Raw genomic sequence first — 18449 nt, 5'->3', positions numbered from 1 at the left:
GCATCTTCCTTCAAACTCCTCATTCCAGCTGTTACCAAAAGGAGGGGAAGGCGGGATTACAGAGCTCTCGGCCAACCACTTTTTCCCCCAGTTCTAAACTTTGGCAACCAGGAATGAAGCAAAACAGGTAAATGTTTATTTTTAATCTGCATTTTCTGAAGATGAATCGTTTTGCAGCTAAAATGTCACAGGTTATATTTCCCATTCAGGGGGAACTGTAGGATATGAGTTTTCTCTTCCACTGAAAAAGGGGGGTGGCAAAAAAAAAAATCAGAAGCCCATGCTTGGCGTGGGATGCATTGCTTCATTCTTTGAAGCCCCTTGGCTTTCCCGTCTTTGTTAAGGCTGTATTCCTACTGCTTTTCTTCCCCTACCAATTGCTCAAAAATGCAGGCAGAGGACAGTCAATAACTCTGGAGAATGGAGTTGTAGACGTGGGTCACCTTCCATCAGCTATCTGGCTTAGATCCAGCAGTGTGTGTTATTCATTGTTTTTCTTCTAACGTTCTCAGTGTAGCCAAGCTTCCCCTATCTCATTGTTGGCATCCGTCTGTCTCGGGAGACAATGGAGGAGTGTGCCTTTGGGGGTGAAGTCAAACCGTTGGAAGAGTTACAGCACCTGCTGCGGCTGTAGAGACCAATGCAGGCGAGACATGTTTTGTTGCAGCTGGGGGAGGTGAATACATCTGGTTGTGCTGCTGCAGATGCACCATGGCATTTCTTCTCTCTGTACTCATTTCTCCTCTGGTGTGTGCTACACACTCACAACCTATCAGTCTCCAAGCACTATGGTTGTCTGTAAGGAATTCCAACCCAGTGGAGTTGTTGTCAGCCTTCATGTCTCACAGACATTTTTGTAATGCAGAGTTAATGTGCCAATGGGCCAAGTGCCTGAAGCCAGCTTTCCATAGAGCACGACCTTTACACCTATATGTTAGCATCATCGCTACCCCTTTACAACCATGAAAACTAATGAAAAGAGAAATGGACCTCCCTCTGTGAACAGACTGCAGGTGTGGGAACTGAATCTGTGATCCACAGGTACCAGCTGCTAGAATGAGGCAGGGAAAAATGAAGGATACAGAAGTGCATCTGCAGGCCTTAGAGTGGATAGTCATTGCCCAAAACAGACTCAGGCTTATCACCATGTAAATATGCTTGGATATGAAGTCTTATTTTCATTTCTGATCCATCAGAAGTTTCTTGGCTGATGCTAGAACTTGTTCAGATAAATGGGTTGCTATTATATGCAGCGACACCTAGCTGTTCCTACACCTAACCCATGAAAGGCTGGCATCGTATAAATGGGAAATAATAATAGTAATTGGGAAATTGTAGGCTTGCTCTAGATTAGTGGAATTTAAACTTCCTACCCTCAGGAAACACTTTCTACATCAATCCATCTCCAGAATACCCCTTGTATAGTACAGAAAATTCAAGGACATACCAGTAGTTCCAGTATGCATTCTAAAATACATAGCCATCACTGGAGTCTTGCTCCCAAGGAAGAAAGTGTTCATAGGCTCCTAGCATGGGAATAAGGACACCCTATGTACACTTATCCTATGTACACCCTATGTACACTAAGGGACGCGGGTGGCGCTGTGGGTTAAACCACAGAGCCTAGGGCTAGCCAATCAGAAGGTTGGCAGGTTCAAATCCCCACGATGGGTGAACTCCTGTTGCTTGCTCCCTGCTCCTGCCAACCTAGCAGTTCAAAAGCACAAAGTGCAAGTAGATAAATAGGTACCGCTCCAGCAGGAAGGTAAACAGTGTTTCCGTGCGCTGCTCCGGTTTGCCAGAAGTGGCTTAGCCATGCTGGCCACATGACCCGGAAGCTGTACACCGGCTCCCTCGGCCAATAAAGCAAGATAAGCGCCGCAACCCCAGAGTTGTCCGCGACTGGACCTAATGGTCAGGGTCCCTTTACCTTTATGTCCACTTGCATGCATATCCTAAGTGAGCAAAAGGGCCTGCTGCTATGCCCTTGGCTGGTGAACCAGTCTCTAGTGATGAGATAGCCGTTTATACATATGAATATGTGGAGCAGAAGCAGGAAACCCAATTGCAGCAACAGTGGCAGAATTCTTGTGGCTTAAGAAAATAGTGGCACCAGTGGGCCTTCAGAACTGGAGTAAAGTGACCAGACTTGCATTCCTATATGCACTTTGCTGAGAGCAAACCCAGTAACCCACTGAACTATGTGGGATTTACCTCTGCATAAACAGTCCTGGTATTGCAAATATTAGGAAACGAAGTATTTCCAACCCAAAATACAAACCAAATGAAGTCTGAATGAAGTCCAGTTTAGTAGTCCTATGATTAGTTCATATATATATATATAGAGAGAGAGAGAGAGTTAGTTTACAGGTTATTTCTGTTTCTGTCGTTTGCTGTCCCTCCTCCACCCAACCCACTTTAGAACACATCAAAGAGAGTAAGAATGGTGGCAATATCAACTATGCAACCTCCCATCCCACCAACCAATTAATGAATGGAACACAACCTTTCTTTGTCGTGCTCTCAAGGCTGCTGGGCTACCTCAGAGATGGCAATAAGCTGCCTATATTTTCAGATGCACAAGTGCCTTTCTTTTGCCTCATACATTTCACTGGGAGGCACCACCTTCATTTGGCATGTCGCTCTTCTGCATAGTTTGCAAGTGATACCTTCAAAAGAGAAACTCATAGCTTTGACTCTAATATGCTCCTACCTATTAATTAGTTCCTTCTAGGATGTGGCTTAAAATATATTAGTTCATCAGATTTATTGTCCTAAGTGATTTAACATGGCGTGCTTTACAAATCGGCAACAGGAAAAGCTGAAGAGGCTGGTTCTTTCACAAATTGCTCATGAATCAAGCTTGGGCTGTGCTTTACAAACATTTCCCCAGCACCAGGCATATACAAGAATTCAACCTGAGCATGAGAGATTTACAATCCAAAAATTATTGTCATCCTTCCATTGGCTGTTTATAAAGATTTATGGACTGCTTAAACACAGAACTCTCTCAGTGGTGTACATAATAAAAATTGTAGATAAAACACAGCTAAAATGTAGCAAATCACCACTATACAAATACTGGGAGCCTACTGTAGTCCAATAATGAGAACAAATTGCCCAGCAGCTATGATTTATTTAATTTTACAGATTAACAAAGATTTGAATAGTAGAGTGAAGAAAAGATAAACTACTTATCAATTCCACATTTACTCTTCTCAATTCCACATTTTTCAGAAAAGGGCAAGAGACTTTAAAACATAAAACAGAGCAAAGAGGAATGGATATTTGAACAAAGAAATGTTGGTAAGATCCCAATAGAAGACTAAGGTCTAATTTTGAAAAATTCTAGGAAAAAGGCAGCCAAGCCTCATTGAATTATATATAACTCATTATTTAACAGACAGGTATAAAATATAGTCTACACTAGGGATGCCGTATTTCAAAAAGTAAAGTTTGCTGAGCTTTTAGAAAACCCACCGAAATTGTTGAACTTTATAGTAAAAGCTACAAGAATTTTAATCCAGGACGCCTTTTTAATCCAGACCATATAGCAGCCCTTGTATATACCAATTTTCAACTATGGGTATAGAATGTATTTTCCAAATTTGTTAAATGAAGCCTAAAAGCAAGAGACTACATAGCAAATAACTCTCGTAACAGCAGTTTCTCAGACCCTCTCATGACAGAGACAGATTTAGGGAAGCTCAGTTGGTTCCACTGCACTGGGCATGGGCGTTGCATGCAACACTGCAGGGGTATTGCAAATACATGGCCAACTGAGCAGAATGGAAGGCGAGGGGTAGCGGGTGCTGAAATTTGGCCTTGCACAGCACAATGCTGAAATTTGAAATACCAGACTCCACCCCTGCTCACGAGCATCTTCATGGTTACACAGCTACACAGCTTCACTCCTTGAGTGGGGCTTCAACTTCTAAGATTTGTTCTCAGAATTAAATTTAATGTGCTGTCTATTAAGTGCTGAACTTTATATGGTCTTTTTTTGTTGAATTCCAGGTGTGTTCACACTTGTGCTTTACAGCACAATGGGCTTTTTAGTGAGTTTCATGGCACTTTGCCACCTAGCTGTTTGCATCAAGCCAGCTTCATTCAGAATTAGGAACAGCTAAAAGACACCATAGGGACCCAGGTGGCGCTGTGGTCTAAACCACTGAGCCGCTTGGGCTTGACAATCAGAAGGACAGTGGTTCGAATCCCCATGACTGGGTGAGCTCCCGTTGGTCGGTCCCAGCTCCTGCCAACCTAGCAGTTCGAAAGCACGCCAAAAAGTGCAAGTAAATAGACAGGTACCACTCCGGCGGGAAGGTAAATGGCGTTTCCATGCACTCTGGCACTCATCAGTGTCCTGTTGTGTCAGAAGCGGTTTAGTCATGCTGGCCACATGACCTGGAAAAACTGTATGCAGACAAACGCCGGCTCCCTCGGCCTGTAAAGCGAGATGAGCGCTGCAACCCGAGTCTTCTGCGACTGGACTTAACTGTCAGGGGTCCCTTACCTTTTTAAAGGACACCATGCTGGATGTTAGGTTTTCATTTTTTAAAAAAAGTAATGGAAACTAGTCCAAATGCAAATGCTGGAGAGGAGAGGAGAGGAGCTGTATTATTAGTGTTAAAGATGAACACAAATTTTAATAAATGTTACCATGTGGAAGTTAGGACAAACAGGGCCCCCCTCCTCTGCCCAACACTGTCTACTCTTTCTTTTGACATCACTGAAGTATTATTCTAAGTTGGCACACAAATGTCACCTCTGCATATGCTTAGCATTCCATTTTCTTAATTATTAACTAAAAAGTACTTGATGGAAGGGGAGAGGAAAAACTCAACATTTATTCCAGCTCAACCAGTACAACACTCCCTGAAGTAGGTTGTGAAAGTGAATAAAAATCAAACAGCAATTTGCTTCCCGTTAGTCCACCAAGGTAACATTTGAATTAGGACCCACATTGCAATAGTATGGAATGGACTTCCTGATGAGATGGTCCCTAGAGTGCTGTGACCAGCGGAGTATACTGCACTGCAAAATGAACTACTTTAAGCCACCACTTAACGGGCAATATTTGTCCTGAAGAAGCTCAGTATTTGAGAGGTACCAATTTTGGCATCAACAGTTTGATGAGGTCAAAGGACTAGATAGATAACTTTCAGGTTGCTCCAAAGGCTGTCGCTCATGAGTCACTGCGTTATGATTAACACCAGTGCATTGGCCATTGGACTGGCCTGCTGTTTTTTGTATAAGTTCTGCCTACAGCTGTCTTGCTTGTCCTTTGGAAATATGGAGCTCATAGTGGTAGGCCTTACAGATTGGTTGTTAAGAATTTTTAAAAAGTAATGTATCTAAGAAAAGGATTATGAAATTAAGCTTAACACTAAGTATTTCCATGTGTCTGGATATCTCTGTGTCACTTGGTTCCTTTCCTTCTATAAAACAGACTATGGTGAACTCCTCAAGACAACAGAAAATAAGCAGTATGTTTGATCTGAAATGCTGCAGCACAACTCCAATGGCACAGGACACTTTCTAGAGTGTGTTCTAATTTTGTATTACGGTAATTGATTCAAAATACTTTGTCCTTATATTCTCAGCAATGCAACTCACAATTCCACTTTACTTCTAAAATTATCATTCCACCTTTCTTTTCAAAATAAATTCCAAGAAAACTAACAAAAGCCATAAAATATCAAAAAATGCAACAGAAAACATCACATGCCACAAATGCCGTTTTGCCCAAAGGTTTCTGAACGAGAGAGAAGAGATTTGGCAGGTCATCTCAGGAAAATTCTGTAAGTCGAGTGCCACAATCACAAAAGTGCCTTAACAAATTTACTTTATGTACTACTACTACTACTACTACTAATAATAATAATAATAATTTATTTATACCTCGCCCATCTGGCTCGCTTTCCCCAGCCACTCTGGGCGGCTCCCGAAAGAATATTAAAAACACAAAACATCAAACAATAAAAACTTCCCTAAACAGGCCTGCCTTCAGATGTCTTCTAAAAGTCATAGTTGTTTAGCTCTTGGAACAGGGCTTTTAACTAGAGATTCCTGTGGTCAAATGATGGTTTATGAAACAAGACTGCATATGCAGGATCTCCTAAGAGTTTTATCTGAGTTAAGCGATTCTCCAGGTATGGAGCCTTGTTTTACAACATATGAAGTATCTTGCTGGATCTGACTAAGGTCCCCCTGCTCAGCATTGTTTGCAAGAACTCCCCCCCCCCCCCGTCGGAATTCCCATAGTCCACTGGAAAGAGACCAGTAGCCCAGTGTCTGCTTTTCACAGGGTCCTGTCATAATGGATGAGTCATCTTACTATAATTAGCATGTACAGTGCAGTGATACCTCTAGTTACAAACTTAATTTGTTCTGGAGATCTGTACTTAACCTGAAACTGTTCTTAACTAGAGGCGTGCTTTCGCTTATGCGGCCTCTTGCTGCCGCTGTGCCACCGGCACACGATTTCCGTTCTCATCATGGGGCAAAGTTCTCAACTCGAGGTAACTCTTCCAGGTTAGCGGAGTTTGTAACCTGAAGCATTTGTAACTTGAGGTACCACTGTATAATATTAAATACCATATGCCTCTAGAGATTTGAAACAGAGAAAATAAACAGACATACAAGAAAAAGAAGTTTTAGGACTCAGCCCTGCAATGATACATAATGGTTAAGATTTATCACTTCAGCTGCTGGTCAAACCAGTATGCAGGTAAATTTTGTTGTGGCCTTTACTCTGGATTTCATCCATGTTTTAACTTTAATTCCAGCAGCAAACTTCATTTAAAGAAGCGAAGCGCAGATTGTGGTTACTGGAAAAAAATCCACAACTGATTTTGTACATATATTGGTACTCCTTATCATAATGCATCATTTTTAGTAACATGAAAAGTGGAGGGGGGAAGGAAAGTTCCATTATTCATGATTCAAAGGTATACAACCCCAGGCTGCTAAAATGTGCTATGGTCTGAAAATAGGACTAAAACCATTTGAAGTACGAGCATCAAACATTAACCCACAGGGAGCAGCTAGAGCTTTGAAAACAAGTTACACTGCTTTTGTGGGAAAACATTTTAAATTAAAAGGCTTTGTTAATAATGAGCAGAGCGCTGAAACCCACTAGAATGGCAGCAGTCAGACATTCACTGTTAGCTTCCCACAGATTTTATCCAGCCACCAGCTAAAGCAGGGGTAGGCAACCTAAGACCCATGGGCCACAAGCGGCCCAGGGGGGTCGTTTAACCGGCCTCCGAGCCGCCCCCGAACCAAGCCGCCTGCTCAGTGAGTCCCCACGTGCTGTGCTAAACCAGCACGGTGCAGGGACTCACTTCCAGAAATTGTCTGTGCATGCCCAGATGCCGAAAATCGTGGACATGTGTGCTCGCACACAATCCGGCCCACAGAGGAATCACCGCTGGAGTGAACCGGCCCAGGCGAGGTAAACCTTGCCGACCCCTGAGCTAAAGCAAAGACCTACAGTAGCAGAAGACCCTTTGCACAAGTGAGCACCTTCTTCCAGCTGAGTTAATATACTTCCATGCACAGGTGAGCATAAGCTGTATAGCCTATGCCCAAAGCCCCTCTAGTCTTAAGGAAACGACCAAGGGCTGTTTGTTCCGCATTCAACCAATCTGCATTTAATCAATTCATGCAATCAGTTGCTTTGCTCTTTTTTGTTTTCAATCAGCTGTCATTTCTGTTTGGAGTGCTGAGAGCTACCCTGATGGCTCTAGTAGTGAGCCACATGGCAGTATACAAGTTTAAGAACAATGCACTCCAAAGAAAACTTGACTTTTATTGCCTTTCTTCTGGTGTCAGAAATACTGTACAGTATGAATATGGAGACGCCCTCTGCTGTTGGAAGTCTCCTGCATGTGAAGCACCACCAAGCATTTCTTTTGGTCTCTAGAAACAAGACTTAGCATTCAAAAGCTTGTGACTAGCTTTAAATGAGCAGAATATAAAATCCCAATTAATCTTGCTTAAAACGTAAACATTTTCAGTTAACCAAGCATCTAGTAATGATTACATTTGTAAAGACCAAGCATCAGTAGTTAATAACCTGGATAGAAGGCTTGATAACTAGCCAAGTGATTACAAGTTTTACACACCAAATTAATGTTTCAATTTTTTTCGAAAAGTTAAGGGACATTCATTGCCATATTGTAGATTTACAATTTTGTAATTCTTCTAGGGAAGAAAAAAAATGATCCTGTATTTCTGATGTGCAATTGCAACAAGACCAGCTAAAGAAGCATTAGAATGAAACATTATTCATTCTCCCACCAGCCAATCTTAAGGGAATAAATGTGGGGGCGAGGGAAAGAATGGCAAGCCAAAGATTGTATAGGCACACCTTCTTCACACTGTACTCTGTGACCCAGGAGTTTGTGCTCCTTGCAGCAACAATACAGATTATTGCTAATTTTACACTATAGATTAGTTCCAATCGATTTTTACAAGCTCTCCTTCCCTCATAGACATGCAATACGCCATGCAAGTGAGATGTAGTTTATTGATGTATTTTGTTTTCTGACCCAAATCATGGTCATTTCCAGAGCATGAGATTAAAGAAACTGAACAATTATGTTGCTGTTTTTCAAATGAAGGAAAAGCATCCCTTTTATAAAGCACCATTACCTCCCATAAGTTGCTCATGTTTTATAATATTCTAGGAGGGCTTCATAGTTGCTCATCAATGCCTACCGTACAAGTAAGCCATATGGCATTAAATGCATTGATGGCCAAAGCTCAAATGGAGCACACGTATTGCACATAGGAGAGCCAAGTTCAATTAATTTAACTGAAGAAGGAAGGGATGAGATAGTAGATGATAGGCACGATGTCCGCTAGACACCCTGGAGAACTGCTAAAAGTATGAATAGACAATATTAGGCTAGATGGTTCATCAGTCAAACTCAATAAAATGCAGCTTTATACATTCATTTAACTGACGTAAGTACTTTGGCAATCTAAACACATTTGTAGTTCATCAATTTCACTACAAGAAATAAACTGACATTTATTGGTTCGGTTTGGTTTTTATTATGTATTCTGTGTTTTTATTTTGTCTTTTTATGCTGTGAACTGCCCGGAGATCTACAGATGAAGAGTGGTATACAAATTTAAATAATAGTATTTTTTGGTAGAAGAGGCAAGAGTCACATTTTCAGTAGAGTTTGCAGCAGTCCTTGTACTCTATGCACATGTTCAAATACCAATGTTTATTCAAGATAAAAAGCAGAAAGAAGTACATGTGATCACAATGTTGAATATGCATGCATAAATATTACAGTTTATTGCTGCTATAACGACTTTAAACTCAAGGGCACATGTTCAACAGAACATACTTTAATGGTATGAAACAGCAAGATGCAGTGCCATTGGGAAATAGTTACCAGGAGTTTTAAAATGTTGTATATCAGAAAAATAATTAATAATGCACTTTCTGCACCACTTAACTCCTAGGCAAAAACACTAAACTTGTAAACTTTGATTGACAAGCTTTTAAAGTGCTGTTAGTTGAGACAGTCATCTCATATAAGAGTGTGCGAAAGGCCACATGCTTAAGAGTAAGTGAATTTTCTTCATCTTTATGGAAGTTAGTGCTGGTGATAGCTGCCAGATCTGCAAGTCTCAGAAGAGAGCTTCAACATATAATCCAGTCATGTAACATTACAGGTTTGCGTTTCATTAACATTTAGACATTCAATATTTATACCACACCCAGTTCTCAACATTTACTGAAGTGTTCAAGGTTAATGATAGCACTCAGAACATTAATATGGCAGTTGTATGTAGCAGTACATAGAAGCTGGCACTGAACAGAGACTAGGAATAGGTGCATCTGTTCATCATTCCAGACTGAAGACGATAGCAGGAAAAACATTTTTCCCTATTATAAAAGGATATAGTATATTGTAACATTAAATAAGAAAGCTACTGGAAGAGACGTCTTTCTATTGTCCTATGTCAACATAGTCATTTTGAGAAATTCCTATTATGTATTCTTTTCCACCAGAGATTGAATGTGTTCAGTAATGATGCTTTCAACCAATAATTTTCAGAATGATATTTCATATCAACTCCTTCCACAGGACATGGAAGTCCTATGAATTCATTGATATTTCTGTATCTATAAGAGGAATGCAGACAGTAGCTTCTAAAGACAATGCAGGTGTAATTTTTAAAAAAATAATAATAAAAACATCACGAAGGAACAGGGAACACTGACTATTTGATAAATACAGTTTTTATTTTTAAAAATGTGTTCTAGGCTGTGACCTAGGCCTCGGATTTACCAGCATACTTGAGTTTTCTGTGCAAAGTAGTTCTGTAGGCAATGGGACATCCTGACAGAAGAACAGTATTTCCTGCAGGAAGGTTTATGTCCTATTTGATTGGTGCTTGGAGGAATGGGGGTATCATCCCTACAAGGAAAATCTTAAGTGTTTAGGACTAGTCTAGAAGAGGCAAAGGGAAACATGAGCGATTTATGAGATTACAAAGCATGGGGGAAGCTGGGAGGGTATTTCCCCCCACTCATTTCATAATAATAGCACTCAGGGTCACCCATTGGTGATTTGTGATTGATTCAGTACAAAAAACCTTAACAGACAACCACTGGAATTTACTACTAAAGCATATGGTAAGGGCTGCTAGCTTAAATGGCTTGGTCTATCAACGGCTATTTGGCAAAAGTCAAATGGCACCTCCATGTTCAGAGGCAGCATGACTTTGACAACCAGATGTTAAAGAGAAACGGGAGATAACCATCATCTTTGTGCCGAGCTTGAGAGCTTTCAGATTAAAACAGCGAGCGAGATTTAACAGGCTTTCAGTTTTAAAAGTCTGTTTCAAGGCGGTTTGTATAATTTCAAACATTTTGCTCCTCAAATGCACCAATCTTTCATGGTCCTTTGAAGGTACACGGCTCCTGGTTTCAGCAAAATCAACCTGATCTACATTTGAAAATATTTTATCAAAAAGAATTAAAACGTAACGTGCATACATAATACTGATGGTCAAATTCAGGAAGACAAAATAACACTTTTGCACTTGTTTTCACTTTTTTAAAGATAGGCTGCAGGGGGGTTAAAGTCTACTAGTTCAATATTAACCATTATCAAGCGTTGCCTCCTGAAAAACCACAGCAAAACCATAAAACTATAGCTTGAGATATACTTCCAAAATTAACATTTACTAGGAAAAAGATATACAAAACTAATGACCTAGGGAATCTTTGTCCATGCAAACAATAAGTCACCTTCACACCACTGTTGTGAACATTACTAATTTCTCAACCAGCCAAACTGAGGACAAAGTAATAGCCTACCAACAGTCTGAGACAGTCAAGGCTCACCTCAAGAGGTTCTGCCTTTGCCCGACCCCCCTTTCCCCCAGAAAATCCGCTCTTTAGTGCTAAGTTGAAGCAAACGTTAATCCACAGAAAACCTGACTGATATTTGCTTCGATTCAGCAGTAAACAGCAGGTTTTCCTGGGGCAATCAGAAGTGTGGATGAGCCTTAAGTGAACAAATACGGGAATATAAATTTACTCTGAGCTAAAGGACCACAGGGATTCAAGTGAATTTCACTCAAATCAGTACTTTCAGATCACAGCTTTTGTATCTTATTTCAAATACCGTATTTTTGCTCTATAAGACTCACTTTTTCCTTCCCAAAAAGTAAGGGGAAATGTGCGTGCGTCTTATGGAGCGAATACAGGGTGCACAGCTATCCCAGAAGCCAGAACAGCAAGAGGGATCGCTGCGCAGCAATCCCTCTTGCTGTTCTGGCTTCTGAGATTCAGAATATTGTTTTCCTCCTCCAAAAACTAGGTGCGTCTTATGGTCTGGTGCGTCTTATAGAGCGGAAAATATGGTGCATTCAATTGGAGGTCCTACTGATTTTAATGCAAACTTCTTCGAAGTACATGGCTTTAGGACTGGTGTTAGGCCAGCTCAAGTATTTTGTGTAAAATGTGTCACATATTTATTTCCTCTATTCTTCCACACATTTTAGACCTATATGCACAGGCTTGTAAAAAGTTACTGGAAGAGACTTAAAACAGAACTATTTTTAAAAATTAAATTAGTTCCACAGTGCAACGCTAGGCATATCTACTCAGAAGTAAAACCCACAAGTTCAATTAGACCCACACCTAGGTATGTGTGTGCTGCACTCTTAGTCAGTCTGACTTGAAAGTCAACATCAGTGCCAATATTACTTATTTAAAATCCATCTGTTTCATTGGCTTCACTCTTCATATGCACTACTTAAGACACAATCAAGCAAAGCCTAAAACACATTAATTGGAATTGCAGTTGTACCTCGGCTCCCAAATGCCTTGGGAGTCGAACGTTCCGGCTCCCGAACGATTGAAAACCAGAAGTGAGTGTTCCAGTTTTCGAACGTTCTTTTGGAAGCCGAATGTCCGACAGGGCTTCCATGGCTTCCAATTGGCTGCAGGAGCTTCCTATCAGAAGCCGCGCTTTGGAAGACAAATGTTTCGGAAGTCAAACTGACTTCCAGAATGGATTATGTTCAAATTCCGAGGTACAACTGTATTTACTCCTTTACTTCCTTCAGCCAAGGAAAAATTGGAAGTGTCTTCTTGAAGCATAGCCCTACTGTACTTGGCTTGTCCAATTAAGGCTTCTGTCAAAATATCAGAGGACAATTCTATGTAGTATCTGCACTAGCCTGAACCAGCTAGTTAGTTATGAGGATGCAATCCTATGCATCTTTCTGGGAGTAAAACACCACTAGACACAGTCAGACTTCGTTCTGAGTAGCCATGCACAGAATTGTAGTGCAAGCTTTGTTGAAAGCAATGGAAGTATTTCATTCTAACTTTTCCCTTTGCTATAAATGGAACTTAAAACTAACATCACCTGGCCAGAACAAATCTGTTTTCATCAACCATTCTGAGCACTTATAACTGGATGAAAGCGTTTCAATGTTTCCAAATGGAAATAATGTAGAAGTATAGCAAAATGGCTAAAAAACATATGTAGTGAATGTAAAGTACCCTTCAAAAGGTAAAAGCATAATGTTAAGGTCTAGCACCCCAAACCAACAGCACGGACAGCTGAAAGCACAAACAGCCATGTCAACATCGTAGTGCAACACGTCAGTAGTGCATGTCAGCTGCAATCTCATTCCAATACCAATCAAATATTAGACTCTGGGCGGGATTGATGCCACTGACTCTGTCATGGAATAAGCCTCAACCTGTTTATGTTGGACAACTTTATGCTGTGCTGAAATTGGCATTTATGGCTGATCCCAGCATAATGTAAACCCATAGTAGGCTGCTAGCACTGGCTCCTTGCAATTCCAAGGCTCATGCTACACTCTTGTCTACTGATTCTATCCACATTCCAACCATTTATTTTCCCACTTAACTATGGATGAGTTGGGGGACTTTTATAAATATGCAGGCCTTTAATTATAGGAAAATAAGAAAATAACAAGTGTACCTACTGGATCTTAAAAAAAATGCCTTTAAAAAGATCCTTGCCTTAAAAAAAATGTTGTAACTTAAACTGAAATTAAAATAGCCCAGGGGTAAATGTGGGTGTTCTGCAATCTATTAATGACCTGGTTTCTACTAAAAAATAAAAAATGTACATGTAAACCAAACTATTAATTATTCATAATTAAAGAAGACAGAAGCATTCAAGTGATCAAAGTTATTTAGATACCAGGTACAACCCAAATACTGAAGCAGTTTCAAGACCCAACGCCAAGAGCCCATGTACAAAATAGCTTACACTAACCAGTGATACGTCACCCACTTAAAGGCCTCAGCAGCAAGAAGACTGTGGCACTTAACCATGCGATATAATAAGAGTTGGATCACAGTATAGGAGCACTTGCTGTCATATTAATAATGGCAACCACAAATGTATAACTAGCAAGTCACCAAATTGTGGTACTGGATATAGATCAAGAACTACCACTATTGGTGAGAAGCACCAATCCCAATTGACAGATTACATAAACATGCTAACCCCTCAGTTCACATCATAAAGCAGGTACATGTTTGAGGTTCATCTTTCTTGGACATGTTTCAAGAGGAGACAATCAGCAGTTAGTGAAATCCAGCACTGCCATATTTAGAAACCAGAAAAGAGGCAGACTTACTTGGAATTTGGCCCCAAAAGTTCCACTTTAAGCAAATAAACATGTGGCAATTTGGGAGGGGGCATGAAATATCCCCCCATGCACCTTGAGTATATGATTTATCTGTTGTTTTAAAAAACTTTTATTTGTATTGCTTGGAATGTTGGAATTTCATTAATTTTGAAGAACGTGCCATGCACGTAATGCACGCAAGCCTCCAAGCAGGCAACAACCGTTTAAAATGTAATTAATGGGACCAATATATTAAGTACTAAGGAAATGTGGTCTTATTGGTAGCTTTTCACTATCTAAGACAGCTGAAGACTAAACCTCCAAGCTGAAGCCCTTTATCACAACAGCTTCACTTACGCAAACATGGTATGCTTGTTCAGTGATTTGAAATAAACCAACTTTGGGATTCCTATACTGAAGAGGCAACTGTGTAGCTTATCTGCCTTTAGTTAAACAAATACACACATTTTGCATGAACAAAGCTGAGAGACACAAGTAATCTTACCAAATTTGAATGGAAACTAACTTAAACTCTTCAGTAGATTGTATAATCAAAAACTCTGTAACCAAGCTGACATTTTTATTCCATCAGTGATTCTAAAATCTTATATGCAAGCCTAGCTAGCTACAGTAGTGAGTGCATAACCAGTTGTGTCACAGAGAAATTCCTGCATCAGCTGTTCAGATTCTTTCAAGAGCAGTTGGTATCAATAGTTGTCTCTAGTTCTCTTAGACATGCAAAAGAACACTCCAAGCCAGTTGGAAAATGACACACATACACGCTTGTAAACTTCTCAAACTAACCACAGCAAACCTGTGCGCATCAGCCATAATTAAATTTAGGTCTTTCAAGCTTATAATGGATTCATTTGATTACATACAGCTTATTTAAAAACCTGGAGGCTTGTTCTTGTTCCGTGAGGTAGTAGATATAACCAACCCCACAGAAAATTCACACTTCTCCAAAGTTGGTGTGCCCAGTCTCCTTGGCATGTTCTCTGGCTTCCACTTGCCCTGTTAATCCTTTCTGACACACCATACATCTCAATGTAAACCGGTTTACGTCAGTAAACTGTCTTTTTCTTCTGGCTTCATCTGCTAACTCCAAAGCCTGTGCAAGGACAATGTCATCAGATGCTGAAAAAATTGTCTGGGGTGGAATATCTGAGTTGGGAATTTTACGCTCAAGTGGATCATAGTGAATACCATCATAAATTAAAAGAACCCGTTTGGCATAGCCAGCATCTTCCCCAAAACGATCAATTCTAACCGTCTGAGTGTCCACTACACAAATTTCACATTGATAGAATTTAGACAAAATGGAAACCTCAATTGCACCTCCCCATGTATCTTCTCTTCTGATCCATTCACAGTATTCCTGGTTAGTTTTTCCTAGTACTGCCTCACTATAGGATTCTGGATCACTTGCTACTATCTGAGCTATAAGATTTCTCATCTCTGGGGCACATCCTGGGTCATAAACCCCACCTTCTACCACATAGTATATACTGGTAAAGAGACATGAGTTATCTGCTGGAACAACCTTCCGAGCAAGCACAGGGAGTGCTTCCCTGACTGAATTAGGAACAGTCCGTTTTGTAACTATGGGTGACTCAGTCTTGGGCTTGGCTGCATCTTCTTCAACTATTAGTGTATCACCTGTCAAGAAAAACAGAACAAAGAAATAAAGGTATAGTTTACTGCAGCAATTAAGAGCATGAACTACAAGTCCCTCCCTACTGAGTCTCAGTTGACCATGAATTAATCTTTCAGATGCCCCCCCCCCCTGACATTATCTAATAGGGTAATAATATTCTGTAGGCTGAAATGAGAAAATATATTAAGTACTTTGATACTCAGGTAAAGCATTATAAAAACTGGTCATGAATATGTAGGTAAGATTTAGATTTTACTGCCAGCATGATTTCCTGGTGGCTAAATGCAGAAATCAGAAAACTCAAAATTTCATTGTAGGGCTTCTAGAAATAGCTTTAAAATTTAACAGTCAACAATTTCTGAATGTTTTCTTCAGATGTCAACGGGATTATTGTGCATATAGAACTACAGCTCGCTGGGTTTTATGACACATTAAGTGTGTTTTTGGAATTACAACCTATTCCTGAACAAGATTTATACACACAAAAAGAGAAAGAGAGAGAGAGAGAGAGAGAGCGCATATTCCCCATTTTAAATAGATGGGAAGCTACACTAATCCTCTTGTGCATCAGGGTAGGCTGAGAATATTCAATACTAATACTAACAGCAAAAATCTGAAATTTAATTAGTGGGTAGTAACAACCAACACCCAGTCAATTTTAGACAATTATAGGATGTCAAAACATCTGTGTCATTGTTTCAATATTTCCTGTTATGCGATTGAATACATGCTGTGCTTCAGAAATATTTTGCAATGTATAGTTTCCCTCCAAAGAAATGTTGCACCACTCATCTTTTGATAACTACAATTTGTTAAGAAGACAGCCTAATATTATTGCTGGACAGAACTATTCCTCTTAAGCTGCCAATACTAAAGAGGGCAGGTAAGAGGAGAACATGAAAGAAAATTGAACTGCTTTATTCTAAGATATATAGGACGTAAGCCCAGCAGAGCGGAAGCAAGGGCACTCCTGCATTTCTATCCGTTTCCTGCTGTAATCAGAAGCAAAAGTAAAGAAAGGGAAGCAACGTATTTTGGCAATTTTTGGAGTGTCTCTAAACTTCCTCCTCCCTGTACAGTGGTACCTCAGGTTACATACGCTTCAGGTTACAGACTCGGCTAACCCAGAAATAGTGCTTCAGGTTAAGAACTTTGCTTCAGGACAAGAACAGAAATCGTGCTGCTGCGGCGCGGCAGCAGCAGGAGGCACCATTAGCTAAAGTGGTGCTTCAGGTTAAGAACAGTTTCAGGTTAAGAATGGACCTCCAGAACGAATTAAGTATTTAACCCAAGGTATCACTGTATGTGGACTTGTGGGGGGGCATAGATAGTTTTGGGTCCTTGCAGCTTCCTAGAACACCCCCTTTTTGCCCCACCATGTTGGAGCTCCAACACTGTTTGGGCCAAGACACCTAAGGAGGAAGAAACAGAAAAGGAGACTCTGACATCAGGTCTCCTTTCCCAACAGTAAAGGGGTAGATCCATTCTATCCTATAGCCTCTGGGACACACTTCCAAGGGCCACAGGATTGCATTCTAAAACCATTTGTGAAAACACTCATTCAGCTGCAGCAACTGAAATCAGGCTTGTCCCTTCCTTACCAGCTGGCAGAAAAGGAAATGACTGGTGCCCTCCAGATGTTACTGGACTATGTCTCCATCATCTCTTACCATTGGTCGTGTGGCTGGGGCTGGAGGGAACTGCTTGAAACACCCAAGAGGGCGCCAGGTTGGGGAGGAAGGATAGATACATCCATTGTAACTGGCCAAAAAACTGAACGAAAATCCCAACCTATGTTACTATTACATGCTGCTTTTAATCAGTGTTGGACATAACTGGATCCGCTCACCACCTTGGATCTTACCTTTGAAAAGTGTGGGGATAACAACCAACTTGGAAGCTTTTAAAAAGGGGAACAGAGAAATTCGCGGAGCAGAGTAAGACCAGTAACACTTGGTTGCGATGCCTACCTACGGTACCCTGTGTTCCCAGTTCCGGTGTAAGATGCCTCTGAATGCCACTTTGCGAGGACGCATATCCCAAGGCTACTCGTGAACTGACCCTTTGTCCAGCTACACAACAGAAGGCTACACTACCACACATCGTACAGGGCCAGGAGGAGCTTCGAGGGACGCCCCCCGGCTTCTCAGGAGGAAGCTAAGACACCCCCCAAAAAATTCTCATCTGAAGAGGCCTACCAGAGTGGATGCCGAGCTCCCCGAGGCGCCGCTCCTCGTCGCTGAGGTCGAGGCCGAGCGGGGGGAAACCGAGCAGCAGGCGCTGGGCCTTGACGGGGACCCCGGTGAGGGTAGCGATCGCGGCCTGGAGCTCGCGCAGGCGGGAGTGCGCCGTGAGTCCGGGCAGCGGATAGGAGCCGCTCCGGGCTTTACAGCGCAGCCGCAACATCTCGCCGCCTGATGTTCCAGTGTTGTCCCGGCGGCGGCTGCCGGGTTTCAGAGCCCCCCAACAGCAAAATGGCGGCGGCTACCGGCAGCCCTCGCGCCTCCTTCCTCAGACTTTCTATTGGTCCCTTTCTCCCATCGAACCAACGTGCACGGCACCGGGGCAACCAATCAGATTCGGGGGAGAGCTCCCAGCCAAAGATCGCTTGAAAACATCCGGCTTAGGC

At 41.3% G+C, this 18449-nt stretch overlaps 1 protein-coding gene and 1 long non-coding RNA gene across 2 annotated transcripts in view; both read right to left on the bottom strand.

The window, feature by feature from the left end:
- Positions 1 to 9042: 9042 nt before the first annotated feature.
- Positions 9043 to 18449, bottom strand: part of LOC310847648 — a 143730-nt gene continuing 134323 nt past the window's right edge. The window contains exon 2 of the long non-coding RNA XR_014565934.1: positions 9043 to 11363. This is a non-coding gene — a long non-coding RNA (uncharacterized lncRNA). The remainder of the gene's footprint in view (positions 11364 to 18449) is intronic.
- YOD1 (YOD1 deubiquitinase) lies at positions 11349 to 18226 on the bottom strand (the record flags this gene model as incomplete). Its single annotated transcript, XM_083745636.1, has 2 exons — positions 11349 to 15822; positions 18019 to 18226. The coding sequence occupies 2 exons, from the start codon at positions 18224 to 18226 to the stop codon at positions 15116 to 15118; spliced, it is 915 nt and encodes a 304-aa protein (XP_083601762.1). The 3' UTR covers positions 11349 to 15115.

Source organism: Podarcis gaigeae (genome assembly GCF_964106915.1).
Source record: "Podarcis gaigeae genome assembly, chromosome: 6".
Lineage (NCBI taxonomy): Eukaryota > Metazoa > Chordata > Lepidosauria > Squamata > Lacertidae > Podarcis > Podarcis gaigeae.
Note: the sequence above shows the minus strand (reverse complement) of the source record. Positions and strands in the feature narration are given on the sequence as shown.